The sequence below is a fragment of the Eurytemora carolleeae genome, unplaced genomic scaffold, assembly GCF_000591075.1.
Source record: "Eurytemora carolleeae unplaced genomic scaffold, Eaff_2.0 scaffold569, whole genome shotgun sequence".
In the NCBI taxonomy this organism is placed as follows: Eukaryota; Metazoa; Arthropoda; class Copepoda; order Calanoida; family Temoridae; genus Eurytemora; species Eurytemora carolleeae.
The window spans coordinates 177,563-205,434 of record NW_019397440.1 but is presented as its reverse complement, the minus strand read 5'-3'; the positions used below and the strand labels follow the sequence as shown (position 1 = coordinate 205,434).

The following is a 27,872-nucleotide window of genomic DNA, read 5'->3' as shown; positions in this document are numbered from 1 at the left end:
TCTTTATAAAAAAATGACAAAAAATTTGCTGACCTTTAGATACTACCAGACTTTTATGGCGCTTCACGCTCATTTTTTATTTTAATTGTAAACATTTTCTCTTTGTTTACATGTTAAAATAAAAGCAAACAAAAATTTCGCGGATTTTATAAAACAAATTTCGTGAATTTCTAAAATTTTAAAAATCCAATTTTTGGAAGTTCGATCATCTGCAAACTCTCCCTGGGGTCACGCGAGGTCCCACTAAAAAATTGGGCCTGGATCGATTTATTCGAATGTAAAAAATGTAATTTATTCGAAATAGATAGAAAAAAAAACTAAATCAGATTCCTGATTCTAGATGGTGTAAACCTTTGATCTACTAGAACTCATAAACTGAAATATTAAAGGTCTAAAACATATCAGGTTGCAAAGAAAAAAACGATTCAAAAATTAGTGTTTGAGACAAGTTTTCAGTTCTTTTTAAAACTCTCTCTCAATAAAAAATCAAATAAAAAATTATTAATTTATTGCCAATTTAACATTAAATGTTCACATTTATAAAATTTGTTTAAAGCTTGTGTATTTAACGTGATATGAAACAAAATGTGGGAAATTTGAATATTTTTGACTTGAAGCAAAAAGCTGTTTGTGAAAATACATAGAGAGATAGAAAACCATTAATTTAATTTTTTAAATTTCTAAAGAAATTCAAAATTTAAAAAGATATTTTGCAACTTTAACTGTTTGATTTTTCCAGTCTTCAGTTTTAAAAAGTTTCGTTGGCATGTTTTTTTACGATGGGTCATTTCCATTTTTGGTTTAATTAATCACCAAGATGATTAAAAGGAAGGTAGGGAGGAGAGGAGTTTACATAAAGACCCATCTGAACCCTGTAACCAAGGTCATGAAGAGGAAGGTAGGGAGAAGAGGGGTTTACATAAAGAATCCTCTGAACCCTGTAACCAAGGTCATGAAGAGGAAGGTAGGGAGAAGAGGGGTTTACATAAAGAATCCTCTTAACCCTGTAACCAAGGTCATGAAAAGGAAGGTAGGGAGAAGAGGGGTTTACATAAAGAATCCTCTGAACCCTGTAACCAAGGTCATGAAGAGGAAGGTAGGGAGAAGAGGGGTGTACATAAAGAATCCTCTGAACCCTGTAACCAAGGTCATGAAGAGGAAGGTAGGGAGAAGAGGGGGTTACATAAAGAATCCTCTGAACCCTGTAACCAAGGTCTTGAAGAGGAAGGTAGGGAGAAGAGGGGTTTACATAAAGAATCCTCTGAACTTTGTAACCAAGGTCATGAAGAGGAAGGTAGGGAGAAGAGGGGTTTACATAAAGACTCCTCTGAACCCTGTAACCAAGGTGATGAAGAGGAAGGTTATAGGGAGGAGAGGGATTTACATAAAGAATCCTCTGAACCCTGTAACCAAGGTCATGAAGAGGAAGGTAGGGAGGAGAGGGGTTTACATAAAGAATCCTCTGAACCCTGTAACCAAGGTCATGAAGAGGAAGGTAGGGAGGAGAGGGGTTTACATAAAGAATCCTCTGAACCCTGTAACCAAGGTCATGAAGAGGATGGTAGGGAAGATGGTTGATGTACTGTTACAATAATCTGTATCACAAACTATCTTCCAGTACATGCCTCGTCCCTACAGTAAATAAATATAAATATTAATTAATTTAAGACTTTAAAGTCGTCTTTGAATATAAAAATTGTTCGCAGCATTCATTATTAGCAATATAATTAACTTTAGAAATATTTTAAATTAAACTATAATCACAAAATAGCCTTAGTCCTGCCATTTCCAAAATGTTGTCGGCCATTTTTTGCTTTTATTATTTTCTGATATATAATGATTTCGTTCAGAATTAGACATTTTAATGATTTATTTAAGAAATTGAAACAAAATTCTTAACATCTCTGGTATTTTTGAAGAAAAAAAGTTACATTTTTGGAAAGGTCTCCAGAATTACACAATTTAATGTTTTTATATAAAAATTTTCTTTAATTACGCTTTGAAAAAGTTTTACTTTGAGCGAGAAGAAAACATTTTTTTTCTGTTTTAGTTTAGTTTGATATCTATAAAATATCACAAGAAATTCATATATATGTTGCGTATAGCCAGCCAAATGGCTGGACCGATTGGGCTGAAATTATATGTGGACACTAGGGAAAAAAATCGAAAACTTTTTTTTCAATTTTTTTTTCTTCAAAAATGTTCTCATTTTTTCCAAGGGCAACGCCGGGCCTTTCAGATAGTTTGTAATAAATAATATAACAAAAAGTTGTCATTACAATCTTACACTTGTTTGAACTTTCTTTTTAAAAATAACTAACTGAAGCGCCAGTCAAAAAAATTCAGCCAATTCAGTCCAGCCGTTTGGCCAGCAATGTCACCTTTCTGCTCCACAGTTTATGGGCCCACTGTATCATAAGTTAGATTAAACCCACTTTACCTTTTTCATTTCCATTGGGGCCATTGCCACTTCATCTGTACAACCTCCAGTGTACATAAACTGATCTACAACCTGGACAACAAAATCCACCCAATAAATTCTAGGAAATCCACCAAGTAAATACAAATTAGAAATCTTTATATAATGTACGAAGAAAAATGGCTGCAGCTTCAGTTACATTTAAATGCTAAAATTGGGGAACAAAGCTCTCAGAAGTGAAAACGTTTGTAATGTAAATCTCGGGATCAAGCATTGATATTCATGCAGAGGGATTATTTTAATCCCTTTTCGATATCCTATGGCGGTCATGCCCTGCAGGGATATTCCGTGGTGGGCATGTCCTGTTGGGGATTAAGCATTTATCCAAAAATTTAGAATTGCCCACATTGGGTAATGACATTAAATTTACTATTGCCGTACAGTGTACATAACTTGTCAAACGTACCCTGTACATGACGCCAACACACCGAGGCTTGAGTCCAGTACAGTTCCTCTCAACAATCGGTCCCTAGTGTACAATAATTCTTGCAGTACAGTACAGTTCTTTAACCTATAGGGTTACCCACAAAGGATGCAACTTCACAGACGATTGTACGGAATTATAAACTTGTTCTCTTTTTTACCAAATCAGTTAATGAGCCACAAACAGACTTTAGTGGCTCGTTAACAGAAGATTTATTTAACCTGCAGAGGTCGTTATATCTTAAAAGTTTCAAGTCGTCTTTACAGTCTCATCCTAACTGGGTAACTTATAATTCTGACCAAACTTAGATTTTTTAATCACTTTATATATCTTTGCATTTACTTTGGTGACCTTTGCTACTTAAAACTATGAATTCTGCCAGAGATGTTATCATACATTCATTCATTATGACAGCGTAAAAAAAGAAAACTTAAGATTATAATTATATGGAACCGTTAACGGTTTATCGTATTCGTTCAGAGGCCGAATTTAAACAATTTGAGCCGCGGTTTAAGTTTGAGAGGCGGCTCAAATATTGTTGGTTTCACTTAAAATTGTTTTCAATGTTTCAAGGTTTAAGGCGGTGCTCAATTGAAACCGGTTTTTGGCGGATTTGAGACACGGCTCAAATTCATTAAACTCGGACTTTGTTTCAGTAATGATGACCTAAAATTCCATAATTCTGAAGATCTGAAGTTTAAATCTAACTTTGTTCATTAGTATCTAGAAGGTTAACAGTTTAAATCTAACTTTGTTCATTAGTATCTAGAAGGTTAACAGTTTAAATCTAACTTTGTTCATAAGTATCTAGAAGGTTAACAGTTTAAATCTAACTTTGTTTATAAGTATCTAGAAGGTTAACAGTTTAAAGCTAAAAGGAAAAATCAATTTAAGAAAAATGACTCGGAAAATTCCGTATATAGTGGTCTCTGCAGTCTTATCCATTGTGATTAAGAGTAACCCTGTATAATGTATATCTTAATTTTTGATTTAGGTTATCGTCTTCTTACATGCAGTACAGAATCAAAAATCTCGAAAGATGATTTCAGATTGAATTAGGTTTTGATCGCTCCAAATTTCACTAAAGTTGCGTTATTCAACCCAATCCGTAAAAAAAGTAAATTAAATTTAAATTTTAAAACCAAAAAATCAGATATCTCAAGTCTCTCAAGTTATAAATGTCGACTTCAATTCGGAGCATCGTACGTATGGACTATTTTTTTGACTTTTCTATTGACGACGATTTTTGACCACAAGGTTTCCCCAAGTGAAATCCCCGAAATATCAAAAGCTAAACAACGACACTTACAGCTGTTTCTCTGTTGTAGATGAGTCTTTCATCAGTTGTATTGAGGCTGCTTGTCTGCCAGCACATGACAGCTAGACTGTATTCAAGACAGCTACAGATCAGGAATAGAGAGAGTAGACCGCGCATTCTTAACTAAAAGTAAACCTTAAAGGAACTGAGTTTTTGAAACAAACTCAAATTTTCTAATCCCTAAACCTTTGCAACCTGATGGTGTAAACCTATGATATTTCAAACGTATATTATTTGATCTAACAGAATTCATAGTTTGAAATATAAAAGAACTAATAATACATTGGTTTGCAAAGATATAGATTAGAAAATCAGAGAGAGTTTGCGTCAAAAACTCAATTCCCTTCATGGTTTGTCTCAGTTCATTGACATTCCAACCCTTATGCATTCAAAATCTCCAAGAAAGTTATACATTTTAATGACTTTATTAAGAACCAATAATTTTTTTCTCTTGTAACTAAAAGTTACGATTTCGAATTTCACAAAAAATAAACAGATTTGGAAAAATTACAACATATTTCTAGAACTAATTTTTACCCAAAAAAATAGGGTTTCTTAGTTTTAAGAAAAAAAATTTTTATTTCTTTATTAATATTTCTTTTATATCCAATAAGTAAATTTAAAAAATAGATTTTTATTTCTTAAAGTTTTTTTAAAATTTTTTATCCACGGGCAACGTCGGGCCCTCTAACTAGGCACCGATATTTGCCTGGATGGTCACTTGTTAAACTTTAAACTGATCTTATCATTTAACAATTTCTTTTTCCGTTTTTTTGTTTCGTTTCATAATTATTTTAACAAATGTTTAAGTCTAAATAGTCTAATGTCTAATAGTGGAAACAAAACTAAAGGTTATATTTTTAATTATAAATTAAAAAAACATGTTTTTTTAACGAAGAGGGTTAGTTTTCATCATCAGTTAATAGTTAAGCGACTGCCAACATATATTCAAGCATGACCCTTCAGAGTCCAGTTCGCAACGGTACTTCTAAACTTTAGTCTGAGCTTTTCCTTGTTGTTTTCTCTAATATTGATCAATTTCAATAATTTGCTTGTAAACACTATACATGGTTTTCAATTCAAAAACACATTAAATGCATTTATTTAATGACACGATTAAGAGCAAATCTAATAAAAATAAATACATCTTAGGGTTTACAGATTAAAAATCTTTATATTCATTACTTGCTGATGTGCCCGGCATTGCCCAGGTTACTCCCACCGTTTACCCGCGCTTGGTCTTAAATTATGAATTCAGCTGAAGTGCTCGACGTTGCCCGTTGAATTTCAAAAATAAACTTCAATCTTTAATCTGATCAATGATGAAGAAAATACCATCGTTTTATTTTGCTGTGAGTTTCTCCATTGTTTCCTTTTAGCAAGAAATTCGCAAATAAATTTCGCAGAGAAACCAGAGAAACATTGATATCTAATTCATTGATTAGATAAAGCTTTTAAGGGTATTGCCGGCATGTCCATTCTTTCATGAAGAGTGGCTTAAAATTAGGCGTACAGTCCCTTTAACAAAATTAGGCGTAAAGTCCCTTTTATAAAATTAGGCATACAGTCCCTTTAATAAAATTAGGTGTACAGTCCCTTTCATAATATTAGGCGTACAGGCCCTTACATAAAATTAGGCGTACAGTCCCGTTAATAAAATTAGGCGTACAGTCCCTTTCATAAAATTAGGCGTACAGTCCCTTTAATAAAATTAGGCGTTCAGTCACTTTCATAAAATTAGGCGTACAGTCACTTTCATAAAATACTACCGACCTGTTGCTTTGTTAAACAAGGAATGAGGGTTGTGATGGTTTATATTATATTATAGTTGCTAGGTTACTTATACACTAGCCTCCCCTTCTCTTATACATACATACATACATACTCCCCTTCTCTTATAAATACATACATACATACTCCCCTTCTCTTATAAATACATACATACATACTCCCCTTCATACTCCCCTTCTCTTATACATACATACATACATACATACTCCCCTTCTCTTATACATACATACTCCCCTTCTCTTATACATACATACATACTCCCCTTCTCTTATACAAACATACTCCCCTTCTCTTATACATACATATTACATACTCCCCTTCTCTCATACATACATAAATACTCCTCTTCTCTTATACATACATACATACATACACCTAAGCATAATAGCCACCCCTTCTTTAATTTACTCAAATCAAAAATGTAATGTTAGATGGGGTAATGTTCTCAAATACCTTCAATGTACAAAATGGAGTCAGACAAGGAGCAGTTTCTTCCCCTGTGCTATTCTGTATATATATTGACAAAGTTATCAAGATATTAGGCTGTTCAACGATTGGATGCCAAATCCAGGGTGTCTACTCTATATGGGCATCTGGGTATATGCAGATGATATTATTTTACTTTCTCCTAGCAGGAAATGGTGAAAATTTTGCCAAAGCTACTAAATTGAAATTTAGTACAAATATTCGAATCGAAAAATGTCAAACTAAATGCCTTATTTTTTCTAAAAAAAGGATTCATTATAATGAAATAACCCCAATTTTATTGAATGAATTACCTTTACCATTTGTCAACGACTTAAAACATTTAGAAAATGTTCTGCAAAGTGATAATTCAATGACCATAGATTGCAATAAAAAACGAGCTATTTTCATTTTAAAAATTCATTCCCTTAACCAAGAATTTTATTCTAACAGCCCTGGTGTTATTTTGAAACTGTATAAAATTTATTGTTCTAGTTTTTATGGATCTAGTATTTGGCTCTTGAGATCCCAATGTGTTTCAAAATTGTATACAGCATGGATTACTGCTATTAGAATTTTTAATGTACCTAGAGATACGTACGCATAGGTACTTGATTGAAAGTATTTCACAATGTTTACATGTAAAAACTATGTTAGCAAGCAGATGTGTCTTGTGACTATTGAAGCAAGTTCTAAGCTTTGCATTAGATTTCTTTCTAATTTATGTAAAAATGACCTTAACACAGTTCTTGGCAGAAATTTATTGCAAATGATTGTTATGTAAATCCTTCGGATCGTAGTAAAATGTTAGTTAAGAAACAAATGATATATGTTGATGTCCCATTGGAACATGCATGGAAAGTTCCGGTTTCGCAAGAACTTTTAAATACAAGAATGAATATATGTTGAAGGATTCGATGATTACGTAATAACTGAAGTGATAAATATGTTATGTAATGAGTAATAATCAATGTTGTCTATGTGTGCAAAATTTTGCATATTTTTCTCTTTTCTTTTGGAAACCTGTATATCTTCAAAAATTTATTTAAACAAATTTAAACTACACCATTTACCATATTATACTATATACATATCAAGACATTCATGTGCATAAATAAACACTTAGTCTCTTTTCCAGTCTCATACATGCATGTACATTGTACATACATTAACACCTTCCTCTTCTCACATCTGATGTACATACAACACATATAGCCTACCTAATAAAACTCATATTTTAATATAAAAGGCCTTAAACCTTAAATCCAGATTTTTGATTGACGCAATTTCTTGTTAACCCTATCCCCGCTGGGGTACTTGAAAACCAGGATACGCTGGGGGGGGGTCAAATGACCCCCCCCCTCTAAATCCCATGTTTGATGTCCAAATATGACAAATAATACATCATTGGAAAGCTCTTGTGCTCTACTTTTAGAATCTGCAAAAAAATTTGCAAATTTGCAAAAATTGTTTTATTGACGCAATTTCTTGTTAAATATAAAGTTTATTGACGCAATTTCTTGTTTCATGTTTTGATCCTGATATGTTTCCAAATTCCAACGGTTTCTTTAACGCTGAATGATTTTGTTAGCAATTCTCAAAAATTTTGCAAATCAAAACTTGTTTTCTGTACGTTTTTGCACAGAAATATGGAGATGTAAAACAAAAGAAAACTGAAAGAAAGGGCGTAATGTCGGCATATTTTTCAATATTTTAATTTTTAACCCTCTGCTTGAGAGTTTATTACTGTAATTAGGAAGAGGTGTGGCTAAATTGAGGACATTTTAATTAATTACAAGCCAAGTCTATACAATATGTAAACAAATGTGGGGCGGGGTGAAGGGCTTTCTGTATTATAGCGGATTAAAAATTGATTTTAATTATTTTCGACAAATTGCTAAAATAAAAAATTGTGCGGAATTTCCCAGACTTTCTACGTCCTACACCTTTACATTAATACGTTATTTTTATTTTAGCAATCTCATTTTTTATTCATAGTGAATTGNCTTAAAATTTAAAAAAATCTTAATACTGGTATGGATTGGTTGGATTGGTATTGTCAATCTGAACAACTTTGAGTTTCAGAAAAAATCATTTTTTTTTTAGAATATGTTCATAATTTTGGTACATAAATATGGGAATTAAGAGACGACTTGAAAGTCGTCTTTGATTTCTAATATTTGATGCACAGCAAAGAAAGTAAAACATCGAGGCTGTACGTCTGACGAGCTTTTTATAAAGTGGTCTTTATATACATACCTTTCTCGTATCTTAAAAATTAACGAAAATTAGGAAAATACAAAAATGGTAGACGACATTTTGAAAATCTCAAGACCGGGCGTTTTCGACATTAGATTAACCTGGAGTACTGCAAGAATTGTGGTCATGAAATAATGCCGCATGGATTAAAGACGATAGAAAAGTCTTCATTGAATTCACATAATTATTGAAACACCCTGTTAATACAGAAGCTTTAGAGCTTAGAAGCACCTGGACACAGCTATATGTGTGGCTTAAAGTTTATATTTGTTTATAAAACACAAGCAAGGAAATAGACAGAATTTATGGGAGATGGGTAGAGGAGTGGGATGTACAAGCTGGCGTGTGAAGGTTTAGAAATTACTAAAATATCTGAGTTATTATTATAGAAATGTCTTAACTACCTAACAGCCAATACTACCTAACAATAGAAATATAATTAAACAATTTCGGCTTTTTTTAAATTCTATAAATATTTTTTAACATTAAAGAATTTTGATTAGCTGAAGTAGAGTCGGATAGATTTTCCAGCTTCTCCCGGTTTCAACTAAACTGCATAGTATCGTATTCTCTTCTATTTTTTTCCAGCTTCTCCCGGTTTCAACTAAACTGCATGGTATCGTATTCTCTTCTATTATTTTCCAGCTTCTCCTAGTTTCAACTAAACTGCATAGTATCGTATTCCCTTCTATCGTTTTTCCTTGTTCAATTTAAGTTTTTGGTAAACAACTTCAGCTTAAGACAAATTCCAACATAAGACGCCCAACTCCTACTTTGTTTTTTCTTTTCTTTTTTGATATTTTCTTTCTCATCACCTGTCNCCCTCTCTGTTTTCGTTTCTTTTCTCCTCTCCCCTCCCTGTTTCGCTTGTCAGAGAGACTCAACTTACAACACCCGGCTATTCTTACTTTTTCTTAAACTTTCTATTTTTGGATGTTTTTTTCTTTTCTTTTTTTAGTTCCTTTTTCCTTGATCTCTTTTGTTTTATTCTTTTATTCTTTTTGTAATTATTTTTTGTTTTGTTTTAACTTTCTCTATTTTTTGTCTTTTTTTTCTTCCCCTCTTTTTTGTTGGGTTTTGGTTTCCATTTCCGGATTCCCGGTCTGTTTCCTTCTCATTTCTCAGGTTTACTAAGTTTTCCTTCTTAACCTTTTATGTTTGGTTTACTGAGTTCCCTTCTCATCCCGATGTTATACCCATAGAGAATAGAATATATATTAGAGGGGAATTTACTAGAAAAAAATGTAAAACGGCCATTTTGTTGTACTGTTTCCATACTGCAGGTGTACTTCACATATTTGTGCTTTATAACCTTTTGGGCCCGGGAACATCATTTTATAGAAAATCTAAAATTAATATTAAAAGAAAATCAAATTATGAAATAGGCTGGTTTCATAATAGACCAATTATCATTTCACATAGACTCTATGCCTTTCAGTTTTCAAACGATGATTTTCCGTTATAGCTATAAATCAAATGATGTTTTTTATTCGCCTAATTCATTTTATAAAGTTTATTAAACAGCTTTAAAAAATTCGAAATTGAAATAAATAGTCTAAGGAACATACTGTATTTATGTACTCTCCTGCATATAATTTGTAAACATTTACATGATTTGTACAACTTGGACTCCCTTTCAGGCTGAAAGGGACTGACAAAATTCATACCGAAGGATTGATTAAATTCACTCTTTGATTATATACCACATCTTACTGGCCCATGGTGTTGCAATTCGCAAAGAAAAATCTAAAAATATTAGAATGCAGAAATTATAATTGTTGTACATGCAGTCAGCCCAAAAGGATGTTATCTTGCATAACTAGGGCTGACGCCCTGAGTTTAAAATGTATATTTATTAGGGACATTTAAAAGAAACCTAAGTGCATCTAACTAGGGGTGTATAGAGTTAAATTAGATGCTTTGAGTTCTATAGTTATATACAGGTGGGCAGTATGTTTAGCATAATTACATAAGTGTGTGTAAAGAGAGGCGGGGAGGGGAGGGGTGCGTATATAAGAGAAGGGGAGAGGGGGGGATATGTAATGTATGTTTAAGTTTTTGGAAACAGATTCTTTTAGTGCACTCTAGTTTGATGGGGGAGGGTGACATGAGCTTGACACTGCTAAAAATAAACCTTAATTTTTTCATCAAGAGAAAGGAACGAGTAGATTATTAATAAATGAGAGAAATATTACTGGAACATGAGAATAAGTGAAATCTGAAACTTTAAAAACTCTACTTTTTCTCTTATTTTAAGTAAATTATACATTATTGAATATTGATCCTCTAAAACTGTTGAACAAAATTTCCCGATTAAAATAATAATTTATAATTTTTTTAATTCTCCTTCCATCTTCATTTATTCATTTAGTCTAAGAGTTTAAAAGTTAAATTTAAAGGGACTGTAAGTGTTATTTTAAGTTTATACCATTAAAACCATTGTTTTATCAAGTATGTTTATAATTTCGAAAACTAATTATTTTCAATTCTGGTTTCTGCAAAAGTGACTTGCACATTTCTACTGCAGGAATTATCAGGATTAAAAACTTTTAAACTTAGAAAAACTACTTTTTCTTCCACATTAATGATCAAGATGAAGGTTTCATGAAAACCGTTGTTCCACTACCCAATACCCATGGGTACCCTGAAAAAATGTCCGCCAATTTGCACGGTCAAGCCGTTATATATGAATATTAGCGGCGAGCTTTTTTATACGGTCATAACCAGAAAACTCTGAAATAGGAAGACGACTTTAAAGCAATACGTATGTGCATTACTTATAGTTTTACTTGATTAAATCACAAATCAAGTGAAATGGGTCTGTTTACACTCATGGACTATCTAAAGTCAAAATTTAAGTTTAAAAGTCGTCTTCCTATTCCAGAATTTTCTGGTTATACCTGTATGATCTCAGTACTTGTGAGATTATGTGAAATAGGAAGACGACTTTACAATTTTAAAAAGTTTAAAAAAGAACATCAAATTTTGAATTGCAGTACATATGTACTACAAGACCCATTTCTCTTAATAAGTATATTTTCCAGCTACTGATGAACATCAGAAAACATAAAACTGCATAAATGTCGTCTTCTTATTCCACATTTTTTCAATGTACTTTCAAATATATCTTCTAATTTAAACAATTTGATTGGATATATGTGATAGTTTACTTTCGAACCCATTTTAAATCGTCAATTAAAAAATACCATATTTTGTGTTAAACTTATTTATTTTATTGTATTTACATTAGATCTTATATGTTTGGTTTCATACAAACATATAGGGAGCTGGCCAGGCATATTTATAAATGTATTTGTCTGTGGCTGGGGGGTGGGGTCCGACTCATTTGGGGGCTCTGTGAATACCATTGCTAAGCTTTGAATTGAGAGACTGAAACATGTTTACTTGACTATATGGATTAAACCAGTAGCTCTGAAAACTGCGAAGAAGTGGATGAAAATGTTGAAAGTACGGTAGTGGTACTTTTGATCTTGAAGAATATGGGATTGGGGGAAGGGGCGGAAGAGGGGAAAAAAATGGAAATGGGAAAGCATATGGGAGTGGGGGAAGAGGAGGGATAAATGGAACGGAAGAATATGGGAGTGGGGGAAGCGGAGGAATAAATGGGATGAGTTTCTGTTCCAAGTCGTCTTCGTTCTGTGAACCGTCATCATCTTCTGAAGAGTTTCCCGCGGCATTTGCAGAGATAAGACGCTGATTGGCTTCAACGTGGGCTAAAGCATGCTCGTACTTTGCCTAAAATTAAAATCATATTAAATTCACAGCTATGATACTCAATTTTTCCATCTTGGAGAGACAAAGTTTTTTAAATATTGGTAACCCAGCTTTACGTACAAATACGTCAACCTACTCAACTTGAACTTTTAACCTAAGCTAAGAACGTTTTCGTGACTTTAATTAACAATTAAAATCTAAGGCAAATCGGGCATACAAACAAACAGAGATCACTTCTTTAAATACATATATACTTGTTTCTTGTCCAACAAAATTTTGGCTCAGTCCTGTCGTTGATCTCCCCCCCCCATGGTCACTCCTTTTAAAAAAAGAGCAACTTCCCGGGACAAAAAAAATTTTAAAATTGCAAATTCCAGCAAATGCATTATTTCTTAACATGTTTAAAGAATAAGGATTTCTTGCTTTTTTCAAATCTAGGGTATTTTTTTAATCTTGCCAATTTTGAAACAAAAAAACTGTTTCATTTTTGTGATATTTTCGTTTTAAAAATAGATATAGAAAGCTTATTGGGTGTTACTGAATTTCTAATAATCCCAAAAATAAAATCAATAAAAAACGCATCTATTGACCACTTAGTACAGAGTTCAGTTTTTACATTTTCTTACTTTAAGCCTGAGAAAATTTAGGAAAAAAATTATATTTTCTTTAACAGCATAGCCCTGCCTATGAATCACATACGTTGCAAATTTCAGCTCAATAAGGGCACAGCATCCAATAAAAACGGAACAAAAATGCAGTGATATTTGGTCAATGGGTGGTTTACTAACAGGGTTTTTAACGCTGCGGCCTCATTTGACTGATCTGACTGTAATTTTAGGGGACCCTCCCATATATGACTAGACCTCGGTTATATTAATATTTCAAAAAGATCGGAGCATTGTTTTTTGGTCTGCCCTTCAGTCGGAAGTTGAGCCAACATCCGATTCCGGCCGCTTAAAACTTCAGGAAAAGAGTGACTCTTTGTTTGGAGAATGAACATGTTCTAAAATAATCATCTGATTCTTTTTGTAAACAAAACCTCCCATAATATGTTATTGATAATTGAGAATACATAAGAAAATATATTTCTCTTTTCCTTGCAATAAGAAAAGAATCAATGCTGACAAGATTAAAAAAAACACCCTGTATCAAATTTACAATTTGTTTTGTCATCCTTGTAGCCCATGCCCAGCCCAAGCCCAAGCCCAGGAAACCAACAAAGCCAACAAAACCAAACAATATATTTTGTCACATATACCCCAGAGCCCAAAACTTAAGACAGGGTATCGTTCTGAAAACTAGTTCTAAAACCCGGGTTTCACGAATGGGGTTAGGCAGTTTTAAGAATATTAATATTTTTGTTATGAAATATTATTTTATTCAGTTTGTTTATATTCTCAATTTTTTTTGATTCTCTTAAATCAAAATCTACACAAATGTTTAGACCCCAAGAAGGAAACTCGGGAGTTTTGTTCAACGATACTCTTTTAAATTTCGGGCTCAGCATTATAAATTAGTGTATATATATGCTACGACATCATAAATCATTAATAGAGAGAAGCTAAAATTTTCAAAGAGAAAGTAATGGATATCTCATGCATTGCGTCTATTCTCTACAGTCCCTGACGAAGTTTTACCTGTAAAACCTGTGGAGTATCTTGAACCCCTAGAGCAGAAGAGAAGAGAAGAAGAAGTAGGAACATATCTGTTGGATAGATTGATCTAGACTCAACATATCTTCCTGGCTAACACGGCCAACTATAGAGGGATAGCTTGCGGTCACTCAGACCTACTCAAAACCAGCCACCCACCCCCCCAGTCTACCCCGCCCATTCCATGAACTGTAATATGGTGTTGCGCACTTTTGTGTGTGTGTGGAGGGGGGGGGGGGGGTTATAAAGCAGAATAAGGGAGGGATTGTGAAATATATAATCTGTGTTTCGATTCTACCGGGTGTCTTACAAAACATAATTATATATGCAGTGGTTATAAATTCTCCTTATCCTCCTTCATCCCTCCGTTTCCCCTCCCATAATTCCTCCTTCATCCCTCCTTTTCCCCTCACATAATTCCTCCTTCATCCCTCCTTTTCTCCTCCTATAATTCCTCCTTCATCCCTCCTTTTCCCCTCCAATAATTCCTCCTTCATCCCTCCTTTTCCCCTCCCATAATCACTCCTCCATACCACCTTTTCTACTTCCATTATCCCTCCTTCAATCCCTCCTTTCATCCTTTCATCCTTTCAAACCTTTATAAATTCCATCCTTCCAAACCTACATTCATCCCATCCTTCCAAACCTACATTCCTCCCATACTTCCAAACCTACATCTATCCCATCCTTCCAAACCTACATTCCTCCCATACTTCCAAACCTTCATCCATCTAATCCTTCCAAACCTGCATCCATCCCATTCTTCCAAACCTACATTCATCCCATCCTTCCAAACCTACATTCATCCCATCCTTCCAAACCTACATTCATCCCAGCCTTCCAAACCTACATCCATCCCATTCTTCCAAACCTACATCCATCCAATCCTTCCAAACCTACACTCATCCCATCCTTCCAAACCTACATTCATCCCATACTTCCAAACCTAGATCCATCCCATCCTTCCAAAACTACATCCATTACATCATCCCCCCTCATTCCTCCTTCAACCCCCCCCCCCAGGTTCTTCAACCCTGTACGTAGTCCTAAAATATTGTAGAATGTATATGCACCAACGTTAGCATAAATTTTAGTTAACTGTTTAAAATGTTTGACCAAAAATGTTAAATGACTGCTTTTAAACTTTCGCTACTGCATTCGTTAGCCTTGCCACTGACACAGGGGGAAATTTGCATTATTGGGAGAAGGGGGGGGGGGAATTTATACACAAGAGTGTATTGTGAGGGGGAAAATTTGAAAATGTGACATGAAAAGGGCCTTACATAATACATAATACATTTCCATCGTCTTTGATCTTTGAAATAGTTTGCGGCATTTGTAAAATTTTAAAAGATGTTTTTTGTCACATTTGTTTAATTTTCAATTTTTTCGTTTGCGTCGAAATCGCCAAACAAGTCACAGTAGCTAATAACTATGAAAGTATAATAAAAATAAAATGTATTTATCTTTAATAGATAGAATAGAACCATGTAGATAGTTTGATAGACAGAATAGAACCATGTAGATAGTTTGAAAGATAGAATAGAACCATGTAGTATAGTTTGATAGATAGAATAGAACCATGTAGTATAGTTTGATGGATAGAATAGAACCATGTAGATAGTTTGATAGATAGAATAGAACCATGTAGTATAGTTTGATAGATAGAATAGAACCATGTAGATAGTTTGATAGATAGAATAGAACCATGTAGTATAGTTTGATAGATAGAATAGAANGATAGATAGATAGATAGATAGATAGATAGATAGATAGATAGATAGATAGATAGATAGATAGATAGATAGATAGATAGATAGATAGATAGATAGATAGATAGATAGATAGATAGATAGATAGATAGATAGATAGATAGATAGATAGATAGATAGATAGATAGATAGATAGATAGATAGATAGATAGATAGATAGATAGATAGATAGATAGATAGATAGATAGATAGATAGATAGATAGATAGATAGATAGATAGATAGATAGATAGATAGATAGATAGATAGATAGATAGATAGATAGATAGATAGATAGATAGATAGATAGATAGATAGACAGACAGACAGACAGACAATAATTATCAAAGTCATGTCCATTGCAATTTGTCTTGTTAGACTTTAAATACAAAAACTAATGATACACTTGTTTTTGCAATATACAAAACCACAATTGAAATATCTGTAAAACCGCAACAATTAATATAAACTTGAAACAAAACGTCCTTAATTGATACTTCTAAAATAAATGGGGAAAAACAAGAATGTTAATGAACAAACAGGCATATTTATCATTTCTTATCAAATTAGCAAAAAATAGTTTGCAAAATCAGAAAGAAAATATTAATAGTACTCTTTATAAATTAAAGGCGTAAATTAAATTTGAAAAGCATTTAAATATATGGCATCGAATCTAAAATAAAGTCCCTGAAATAGAATAAAAATTAAAACTTTAGCCAATCAATTTGACCAAATCCCAAATAAAAAAAGTGGCATGATGTGTCTCGAATTTGTATTATATATATTACAAATAAGAGGTGAACAAAAGCCAAGATTCATACCAATATTAATATGTTACTGTTAACATAAATTGATATAATACGTTAGATATGCATCTAAATATATACTTTGCTTGTTTGTCTGGGTGTTTGTTTGTAATAAACGTCAAAACGGCTGAACCGATCGGGCCCTTAATTGTTTTGGTTTACGGATGATCGAATTTCAAAAAATTTCCCTCTAACAAAATTCGATTTTTGAAAATATTATAAAATCCACGATTTTTTTTTATAAATTCTGCGAAATTTTTGTTTGATTTTGTTTTAAAATGTACACAAAGAGAACATAGTCACATTTGAAATAGAAGATGGGTGCAAAGTGCCCTAAAAGCCTATCTATATTAAATAGTTTTAAATGATACTTAATATCAGACTCATTGGATTTTTTCTTTCGCCGGTGATTGGTTTTTTGTCATTTTTCTTTTTTTAAGCAATCAAGTTTCATTAGTAATTACACCGACCCAAAGCTAGCTTAGTAAATAGTTATCAAACTGACTACAACCCCTTTCATTTTACCTGACCACTCGATCCTTTAAATGGACTGTTAGCTTAATTTCAAGTGACCCTCCATTTAAAGTATAGCAATGGTATTCTCATAAAAGATTTCTCTGATCAAGTATGAATTAGATATCAATGTTTATAATTTTGAAAACTGATTATTTTATTTTCAATTTAGATTTTTCTGCAAATTTGATCTGCGCATTTCTACTGCAGGAAATATTTTTAAGGGTACCGTTGTAAATCGGGCATTGCCATATTTGCATGGAGTATCTCTTGAAATTACGCTTACAAATAATATACAGTCTTTTTTAGTGGCATAATTTATTATCCAGGAGCCTAGGAGAGGGAGTTTATTGCCATTAACTACTTGTATCTTGAGGCCGAAGTTAACTAGGCAAAATCATACCTTTTCTACACCTGGAGAGAGGGATGCAAGGTGAGGAGGGTTTGCGAAATTTTACGCAAAAAAATGCAGCTTTCAAATTTGCAAACATGTAGAAGAAGAAAAGATGTGTATAGAAGAAATCCTATCGATGTACAGTTATAACCATAAAACTCTGGATAGAGGAAGACGTTTTTAAACTTAATTTATGACTTTAAATAGTTCAATGAACACGAAACACACCAATGTACCAGTTGCAAACAGATCAATTTCACTTAACAATAGAATTAATAATTAACTTGTAGTATAACTATTTTGATGGAATGCATGAAGGATTGGAAGGATAGGATGAATGTAGGTTTGGAAGGATGGGATGAATTTAGGTTTGGAAGGATAGGATGAATGTAGATTTGGAAGGATGGGATGTGTTGAGGATTGGAAGGATGGGAAGAATGTAGGTTTGGAAGGATAGTATGAATGTATATTTGGAAGGATGGGATGTGTTAAGGATTGGAAGGATGGGAAGAATGTAGGTTTGGATGGATTTAGGTTTGGAAGAATGGGATGGATGTAGGTTTGGAAGGATGGGATGGATGTAGGTTTGGAAGGATGAGATGGATGTAAATTCAAAAGGATGAGATGGATGTAGGTTTAAAAGTATGGGATGGATTGAGACAAACGGAAACCATAAATAAAACAAAATGTACGCAATTAAAGGAATTAAAAACAAAAAACAGATGAATGCAGTTGATGCTTCCTCTCCATGAAACAACCCACTCGAAACATACCCCCCCCCATACCACCACTACCAACAAATTAATCAATACTTATGATTAAATAAGTGATAAGTAGCATATTATGTCCTGGTAAGGAGATAAAGTGATCTGATAAGTAGCATAGTCCCTCTAAGGAGATAAAGTAATAAGTAGGATATTATGTCCCGGTAAGTAGATAAAGTGATAAGTAGGATATTATGTCCCGCTAAGGAGATAAAGTGATAAGTAGGAAATTATGTCCCGCTAAGGAGATAAAGTGATAAGTAGGATATTATGTCCCGCTAAGGAGATAAAGTGATAAGTAGGATATTATGTCAAGGAGATAAAGTGATAATTAGGATATTATGTCAAGGAGATAAAGTGATAAGTAGGATATTATGTCTTGGTAAGGAGATAAAGTGATAATTAGGATATTATGTCAAGGAGATAAAGTGATAATTAGGATATTATGTCAAGGAGATAAAGTGATAATTAGGATATTATGTCAAGGAGATAAAGTGATAATTAGGATATTATGTCAAGGAGATAAAGTGATAATTAGGATATTATGTCAAGGAGATAAAGTGATAATTAGGATATTATGTCAAGGAGATAAAGTGATAATTAGGATATTATGTCAAGGAGATAAAGTGATAATTAGGATATTATGTATTGGTAAGGAGATAAAGTGATAAGTAGGATATTATGTGTTGGTTAGGAGATAAAGTGATAAGTAGGATATTATGTCAAGGAGATAAAGTGATAACTAGCATATTTTGTCCCGGTTAAAAATAGGTAAATAATCTCAAATAATGAACCCATTAGACAGCTGCATGTACACCAAACTAAAGATTGCAGGTGATGAAGGCCTAATTCACGCAGATCTAAAGATAGGTGGTTAAGGTCCGACACGGCGAACTAAAGACAGGGTCGGCGAATTAAAAACAAGAGGTGCACAACCTACACGGCGAACTAAAGACAGTAGGTATACAGCCAACACGACGAACTAAAGATAGTAGGTACACAACCTACACGACGAACTAAAGACAGTAGGTACACAACCTACACGACGAACTAAAGACAGTAGGTACACAACCTACACGACGAACTAAAGACAGTAGGTACACAACCTACACGACGAACTAAAGACAGTAGGTACACAACCTACACGACGAACTAAAGACAGTAGGTACACAACCTACACGACGAACTAAAGACAGTAGGTACACAACCTACACGACGAACTAAAGACAGTAGGTACACAACCTACACGACGAACTAAAGACAGTAGGTACACAACCTACACGACGAACTAAAGACAGTAGGTACACAACCTACACGACGAACTAAAGACAGTAGGTACACAACCTACACGAAGAACTAAAGCTAGTAGGTACCTACACGACGAAATAAAGATAGTAGGTACACAACCAGTACGGTGAACTAAAGATAGTAGGTACTCAACCTACACGACGAACTAAAGACAGTAGGTACACAACCTACACGACGATTTAAGGACAGAAGGTGCGCAACCAACACGGGGAACTAAAGACAGTAGGTACACAACCAACACGCCGAACTAAAGACACATGAAGCAGACCAAATTCATACCGAACTAAGGACAGGTGTTGTCAACTCGCCAATCAGGTTCATCACATCGAAACAAAGGTGCAACGTGCACAAAACGTGAGCCAAATTATTTACAGGGTGTCCCATATCATATTAGATCTTTCTATAGCTTTAAATAACAGGGTGTCCTACGTTATGTTAGATCGTTTTTATGGCTTTAAATTTACAGGGTGTCCCACGTCATATTAGATCGTTTATAGCTTTAAATTTACTGGGTGTCCCACATTATATTAGAAAGTTTTTATAGCTTTACATTTAGGTAAATTTAAAGCAATAAAAACGATCTAATATGATGTGGGACACCCTGTAGTATAGTTTATTTTGAGCCAATAAACAAACAAACAAAAAGACTAGCAACATACTCGATTATCGAAATAAGGAATAAGTTTATTCTTTGGAGAGTACATTATGAACTACATGCTCAATTGATTTAAGAAAATGCTACTTCTTTGTTTTAACATAAAGATCTCTTTTCACTTGCCCTTCAAAATCATTCAAACTTTAGTTTAATGCCAGTATTTAAGCTAAAATTGTTCAAACTTTAGTTTAATTCAAGTATTTAAACTTTAGTTTAATGCAAGTCTTTAAACTAAAATTGTTCAAACTTTAGTTTAATTTTTAATTTCCAAATATGACAAATGATTCATAACTAGAAAGCTTTTGTGCTCTACTTTTAGAATCTGCAAAAAAATTGCAAATTTGCAAAAATTTAATTTTTTATCGCAAAATCCAGTTATATAGTAAAAATGTTTGCCAAACAAATTTGTCCAAAAAATGACAAATTATACATTTTTGAAAAGCCATTTCAAATATGCAAAATTTTTTGCAAAATTTTAAATAACCTGACTAACCTGACTGAAAAACTAAAAATGTGTAAATTTCCTTTGACAGGTTGTTTGCAAAAAATTTGCAATTTTTTTTCGCAAAACTTGTGCAATACGTTTTTTTATGTCATAGGCTTTCCAAAAAGCTAAATTTTATCAAAATATGACAAGTGAAAGTGGGTCAAAACAAAGATTTAGTTTGTTACAGGCAAAAGCAGTCATTCAGGCAGTGTGCCTGAGGACTCAGGCAGTTAGTATTAAAGCCCGGTTTTAGGCCTAAAGGGTATGTAAGAAAAGTCAGAAAATTTCAACAGCCTCAGACCAATACTTTTTGAGTTATGTAAAAAAAAAACTACAGGGGGGGGGGCCCCAGCAGGAATAGAAAAGGGAGTGTTCTTTAAAAATATCAAAAGGTTAACAACAAATTCAAATTCAATTCGATTTCAGCCTGTACATTTTTCGCGAACACTTCCTTTAAGATGTATGGTTTGGCTTTAAATATACCATGGGCAGCCGTAGTACATTTGAATTTCAGAGCCGGTGCAACAAGGTTGACGCGGTCAGACTTTGGGTTGATACAAAACTATTTTATCAGGAATTTAAAGAGAATTTCATTTAACCAAGGACACCCATGGTGAAGTAGAATTTTGAATTTTACAGAAAAGAGTTGTACACAATTTTGTTGTCTTTTGATATGAAAATATGCCATTTTTTTTTAAAAACTTCGCTGAGCGGTAGGTTATAACAGTTTAGTAACTTAATATCCCGCTATTGGGGGAATCAAAAGTCAAAACCTTAGCCTCATAGAGTATCCTTTGTCAAATAATCAGAACCTCCCATACCCAAATATTGAAGCAGTCCCTTTATCTATCAAATGGGACAAAATCATTTCATGCCAAAAAGTACATATTTTAGATAGATTAACGGACCTTGATGGTGCCAATGGCAACATTGTTGACAATGAGAATTCATCTTTAGTTTAATTTTAGCCAAGAAATATATATTTCTTGGTTTCATCTTATCAATTTATCATATTGGGGGCAGATAGACACATCAATAAACAGAAGTAGCGTAAACCCTAATAGAAAGGACCGGGGGGGGGGGGGGGGGGGTTCAAATTCATTCCTGGTTTTTATTCTTTGAGTTTTGAATATTTGAGTAAAGAATTGAGTTTCACAACAACTAGAATTTAGAACAAATTTAGAAATTTAATTATTTTCTCCATTTTCTAGTGTAAAATATTTTTGTTATGTTTTAAGAAACGTTTATAGATAAAGAAAAATAAAAAAACAAGCAAAAAATCTAGTACGATCATAACATGGCGTGCGCAAAAGCACGAACATTTTGTGTATTTGGAAAAGTGTATTTGATAATCGGAAATGACATACTCAATATGGATATGACATGATATGACATGCTCAATATGGATATGACATGCTCAATATGGATATGACATGCTCTATATGGATATGACATGCTCATGAATATGGATATGACATGCTCAATATGGATATGGCATGCTCAATATGGATATGACACGCAATATATTTATATGACTTGCTCAATACGGATATGACATGCTCAATATGGATATGACATGCTCAATATGGATATGACATGCTCAATATGGATATGCTATGCTCAATATGGATATGACATGCTCAATATGGATATGACATGCTCAATGCTCAATATGGATATGACATGATCAATATGGATATGACATGCTCAATACGGATATGACATGCTCAATACGGATATGACATGCTCAATATGGATATAACATGCTCAATATGGATATGCCATGCTCAATATGGATATGACATGCTTAATACTCATTAAACGGAGAGGGTCACTTTAAATAATAGATACAGTCCTTTTAATGGAACTTTTTTAAGTAAGCGTCCATACAAAAAAGACAATTCCCGATTCACAACGGTACTTAAAAACATTGGTCTGATCAAGTACGAATTAAATATCATTATCAACATTTATAGTTTAGAAAATTGAATATTTGTCATTGTAGTTTCTTGACAAAAGTAACTTGCGCATTTCTACTGCAGGAGAACATAAAGGAATTATCAGATGCAGAATAAAGCACATCTTTGCATGGAGAGGGTCACTTGAAATTACGCGTACAGTTCCTTAAAGTCTCATCTTTTTGGGTTAGATGTATTTGTATATACAGTGGTCGGCGATTATATCAATACAATGAAGACGACTTATTAATTTAAGTTTTAATTGTTAACAAGTTTTTTTTGAAAATTGAAAGTCGTCTTTATTGTATTGATATATGCGACGACGAATGTATATAAGGTCGGATATAAGATAAAATCTTGATGTCTCGTCAAAATTTAAAGCTGAATCCTAGTTTATTAAAAGGGGGAGGGGGGCTAGTTTATTAGAAGGGCATAGAAGCCCAGATTTTTTCATGATTTAAAAGTTAAAGAGTCTGAATACTCAAACTCTAATTTTCTAATCCCAATTTGCTACCTGATATTTTTAATATCACTAGACCATTTGATCTGGCAGAATTCATAATTTGAAATATAAAAGTCCACGGCATTAGATTGATAACATATAAGAATTAGAAAATCATAATTTTATGGGTATGCTTAAACAGTTTCTTTATAATGGCTTAAAATCAAATAGGCTCTTTTTTAATAACAATGAAAGATATAAAATAAAAAAATATTTCAAATTATTCTTAAATTGACCTTAATCGTTTGATTTAGATTCATGGTTTTTAGAACAAATTTGATGGTTAACTGATGTGGAATGATCAGGTTTATTTTTTACAAAAAAATTTAGAAACAATTTTCTGTATGAGAATTAAGAAAAAAACCCAATATCATTCTCTCTTCCATATTTCTGTAAAAAGGTACATAAAGTACAATATCAATATTAATGGAAAATCATGAATTATGGGAACTAAATTCAATAGCTCCAATATATATAGTGTACATAATTAGTACAATATCAATATCAAGAGAAAATCCTGAATTATTGGAAATAAATTGAATAGCTCCAATATAGTGTACATAATTAGTACAATATCAATATTACGTGAAAATCCTGAATTATTGGAAATGAATTGAATAACTCCAATATATATTGTGTACATAAAGTACAATATCAATATTAATGGAAAATCATGAATTATGGGAACTAAATTCAATAGCTTCAATATATATAGTGTACATAAAGTACAATATCAATATTAATGGAAAATCATTAATTATGGGAACCAAATTCAATAGCTTCAATATATATAGTGTCCATAAAGTACAATATAAATATTACGTGAAAATCCTGAATTATTGGAAATAAATTGAATAACTCCAATATATATAGTTGTGAACCATATCCCTCAAATTTCCCCTGTTGTAAAGGTCGTCTCCGACAAACTGTACCTCCGTTGAATATACTTCGTCCACTCACCAAACCAAACCTTGCCAAGGATTTTGCATAAACGTAAAGTGTAAACAACAGCCGCATGGAGCTAATAAAACTTTAAGTGCATTAAAAGAACCCATTTAAACATAATTTCAGTGAATCATTTGTAATCAAATAGTGAACTTATTTAATCAGACGAATATTTATTTTCAGAAGAATTAAATTTGCTTTAGACTTCAGTACAAACAACTTTTCGCCGTACCACAGTTTTCTAGATCGTAAGTTCATGTTTGATTCACAATAGTACCTATTTAAAATATTTCATTTATTAATTCCCATCGGTACCTTAAAATATTTCTTGGTCGATTCACAACAGAACTTTCCTTTAAAATTCCTATTTATCAGTTTCAATAAACATTTAATTAGTTGTAATCAAATAGTTACATTTTATTAACAATTATTATTCACATTTGTTCGTCAATCAAATAATTACATTTTATTAACAATTATTATTCACATTTGTTCGTCAATAACAATCTGTATTTTGTAGGAAACTTCGTTACTGAATAAACATTTTCAAGAAGTTCTCATCTATGTGTATCCGGTAGAAGAGAGTGTTTCCCTAATCTAATCGCCTTTGGATTTGTCATTCTTCGAATTACTTGTCCTTTGCCTAAGTACATCCCGCTTCGAGTAACTTTTCCTTTTGTTCAGCTCACAATAGTGTACATAAAGTACAATATCAATATCAAGGGAAAATCATGAATTATGGGAACTAAATTCAATAGTTCCAATGTACAATATCAATATTAATGGAAAATCATGAATTATGGGAATAAAATTCAATAGCTCCAATATATATAGTGTACATAAAGTTTCATAAATTAAAAAAATAAAATTGTAAAAATGTTCAAAATTTTAAACTTTCCAATTCATCAAATACAGAAAAGTTAAAATGAAAAAATGTATCTGTAATTTTTAATTTATCAAAGCAAAAAAAGCTTGATAAAAATTTAATGCGAACAATCTGACTGAACGAACGATTTAATTGAATGACTGTTCAGCTAGAAACCAACGAAATAGACAGAAAATGAACGGTCATTCTAAAAACGAACAAATTCAATTTTTTTTCTGAACGACTAAAAAACACGAACTAAATGGGCTGTTAACGAACAATGATCAAACGAATTTTGAGCGCCCGGCCACCCTTAATTCACGCAAACCTTATAGTTAAAATAAAACACATCGTTAAAATGAATTGGAACATAGTGTTTCTGGATAGAACCGGTCATTCCCAGTATCCCAATCCAACAAAAATGTAATAAAAGAATTTTTAATAAAGCTAATTGTCCTTTTATGAGCCTTATGTGAAAGTATTGTATATATGCGTATATATGCGTTTATTAAACTCATAAGAGTCCCCTTACCTCTTCTCTCACCTCCTCCCCCCTCTATACTACATTTTAACATCTTCCCCTCCAGCTCTATCCTACATTGTAAACCCTCCCCTTTTCCTTCATTTTAACATCTATCCCTCCCACTATCTTACATTTTAACAATCTACTTCTCCCTCTATCCTACATGTTAACAATCTAACCCCTCCCTCTATCCTGCATATTAACAATTTATATCTCCATCTAACCTACATTTTAACAATATATCCCTCAATCTCTCTAGACATTTAATAACCTATTCCTCCCTCTTTCTTTCATTTTAACAATCTAACCCTCCCTCTATTCTACATTTTAACATATATGCCTCCCTCTATCCTTCATTTGAACAATCTAACCCTCCCTCTATCCTACATTTTAACAATCTAACCCTCCCTCGATCCTTCATTTGAACAATCTAACCCTCCCTCTATCCTACATTTTAACAATCTAACCCTCCCTCTATCCTACATTTTAACAATCTAACCCTCCCTCTATCCTACATTTTAACAATCTAACCCTCCCTCTCCCCCCCGTCTCTTGTACTCTATAATTCGATATATTCAATGTATATAAGTAGGACTCACAAGCTGTAGCGCTTACATTAATCACCTTATTCAACACTATTTCAAGGTGTGAAGTTTTTAATCAATAAGTCGATATTAACTGAAACCCAAGTACTTTAAAACATGGTTTGTTTGCATAAGTTTTAATATAATTTTGAATAAAGTAAAAAGAAAGATTTAATTAATAGAAAAAAGGAAACTTCTCTCCCAATGGTTTTAGTTAGATAACTCGTGAACTCAATTATTGGATGATTTAAGGGCATACCTTCTCAATGTGAGGGTCCAAGTGGACATTGAGAAGTAAAACATATATGATGAACATATCAACATGGAGATCATCAAAATGAATTTTTATTATTTGTGTTGGACACCTAGAAGGACATCTTGGTTCCCACCATGGACAACGTCGGAGAGCTCGTCAAAATATTTAATGTACAATTTATTGTCCTAAATGTCTACCAAAGGTAGGACTAATTCGAAATTGTTTTTTAATTAAATTTCTCTTTAAAAATTAAGTATTCTCTTAACGATCTGTATTCTTATTATTCTGCCAATTCCTGATTTTTATTTTATTTTATAGCAAACTACAAAATACACTCAAAACAGCAATCTGCATAATCTGAGAAAGATTGGCATGTTTTGATTCTGCAGGAGAGAGGCGGTGCCCCGGATGCAGGATCATAAAGTGGGGCGCCAGCCTCCCCCCCCCCTCCATAAGTTATAGTTTTTCTGGGTAATGTTACACTGACTTTACTAACACAGTCTTCCGGGAAGGATCTTCCATTTATAATCGTTGATTTCTACTTAAAACGGGACTAATTTGATTATTTAAGCACGGTAGTCGATCTATAGTATCCTTAACATTTTCATACTATTCCTTTTTTTAAATCAAAGTTCGGGGAGAAAATAGCTTTGTTTTATAGATTTTTTTTTATCAACAAATCTTGGAATGGCTGGTGCTTTTTTATGGATAACTTTTATTAATAAGTAGAAATATAAAAAAAGTTTTCTTCGTAAAATGTTGTATCTAAACAACATGTCTGTTTGTTAATTTTCTTTCTAGTTATTGAGATATTTTTAGAAAACAAAACTCTGTTATAACCAAATGATATTAAAACTATTGCCACCTTTTTTTTTACAAGTGCTACAGGTTTGAAATACATAAATAGATCGAAAGATGATTACATTTTCTTTAATTTGAGCATCGCTGAAATTACCTTTTCTCATTCTTTAATGCATTATTTTGCAAGTAAATTGACTTAATATAAATAATACGTTTTCGCCTGCAAACAAATTTCCGTAAGTTTACGCTGCAAAATTCAACTCTGAAGTTCCTGCGCATTTATTTACAAGTTCAAGGTATTTGAAGCAGTACAAAATTTCAAATATGGAATTAAAAATCACCAAGTTCCGAACGTTGAATGTGGAATATTTCTTCCGAACCTCGAGGTTTGGAATCAGCGGATTCAGCGCAATGACGCAAATCAAAACGAAATCCAAACAAAATTTCAAGTTTAAGTTTTTCCGCCCGAGCTTTGATTGTAAAAAAATATCATGCAAATGTTAAGGATACTAAGGATACGTGCATAATTAATTAAATTAGTCCCGTTTTAAGTAGAAATTGACGATTATAAACAGTGGCGCAACTAGGGGGGGGGGCGAACCGAGTTTCGCCCCCCCCTCAGCATTTTTCGCCCCCCC

At 32.9% G+C, this 27,872-nt stretch overlaps 2 protein-coding genes across 2 annotated transcripts; both read right to left on the bottom strand.

Annotated features, from left to right (window-relative positions):
* Positions 1–493: 493 nt before the first annotated feature.
* Positions 494–6,018, bottom strand: LOC111714308 (uncharacterized). Its single transcript, XM_023489391.1, has 6 exons — positions 5,995–6,018; positions 4,213–4,344; positions 2,886–2,948; positions 2,441–2,512; positions 1,543–1,632; positions 494–1,476 (listed from the first exon to the last, which is right to left on the bottom strand). The coding sequence occupies exons 2-6, from the start codon at positions 4,336–4,338 to the stop codon at positions 1,447–1,449; spliced, it is 381 nt and encodes a 126-aa protein (XP_023345159.1). The 5' UTR covers positions 4,339–4,344; positions 5,995–6,018; the 3' UTR covers positions 494–1,446.
* A 5,944-nt stretch (positions 6,019–11,962) lies between these two features.
* On the bottom strand, positions 11,963–14,211 carry LOC111714307 (uncharacterized). The gene is made up of 2 exons (XM_023489390.1): positions 14,109–14,211; positions 11,963–12,492 (listed from the first exon to the last, which is right to left on the bottom strand). The coding sequence occupies exons 1-2, from the start codon at positions 14,172–14,174 to the stop codon at positions 12,079–12,081; spliced, it is 480 nt and encodes a 159-aa protein (XP_023345158.1). The 5' UTR covers positions 14,175–14,211; the 3' UTR covers positions 11,963–12,078.
* Positions 14,212–27,872: the final 13,661 nt, after the last annotated feature.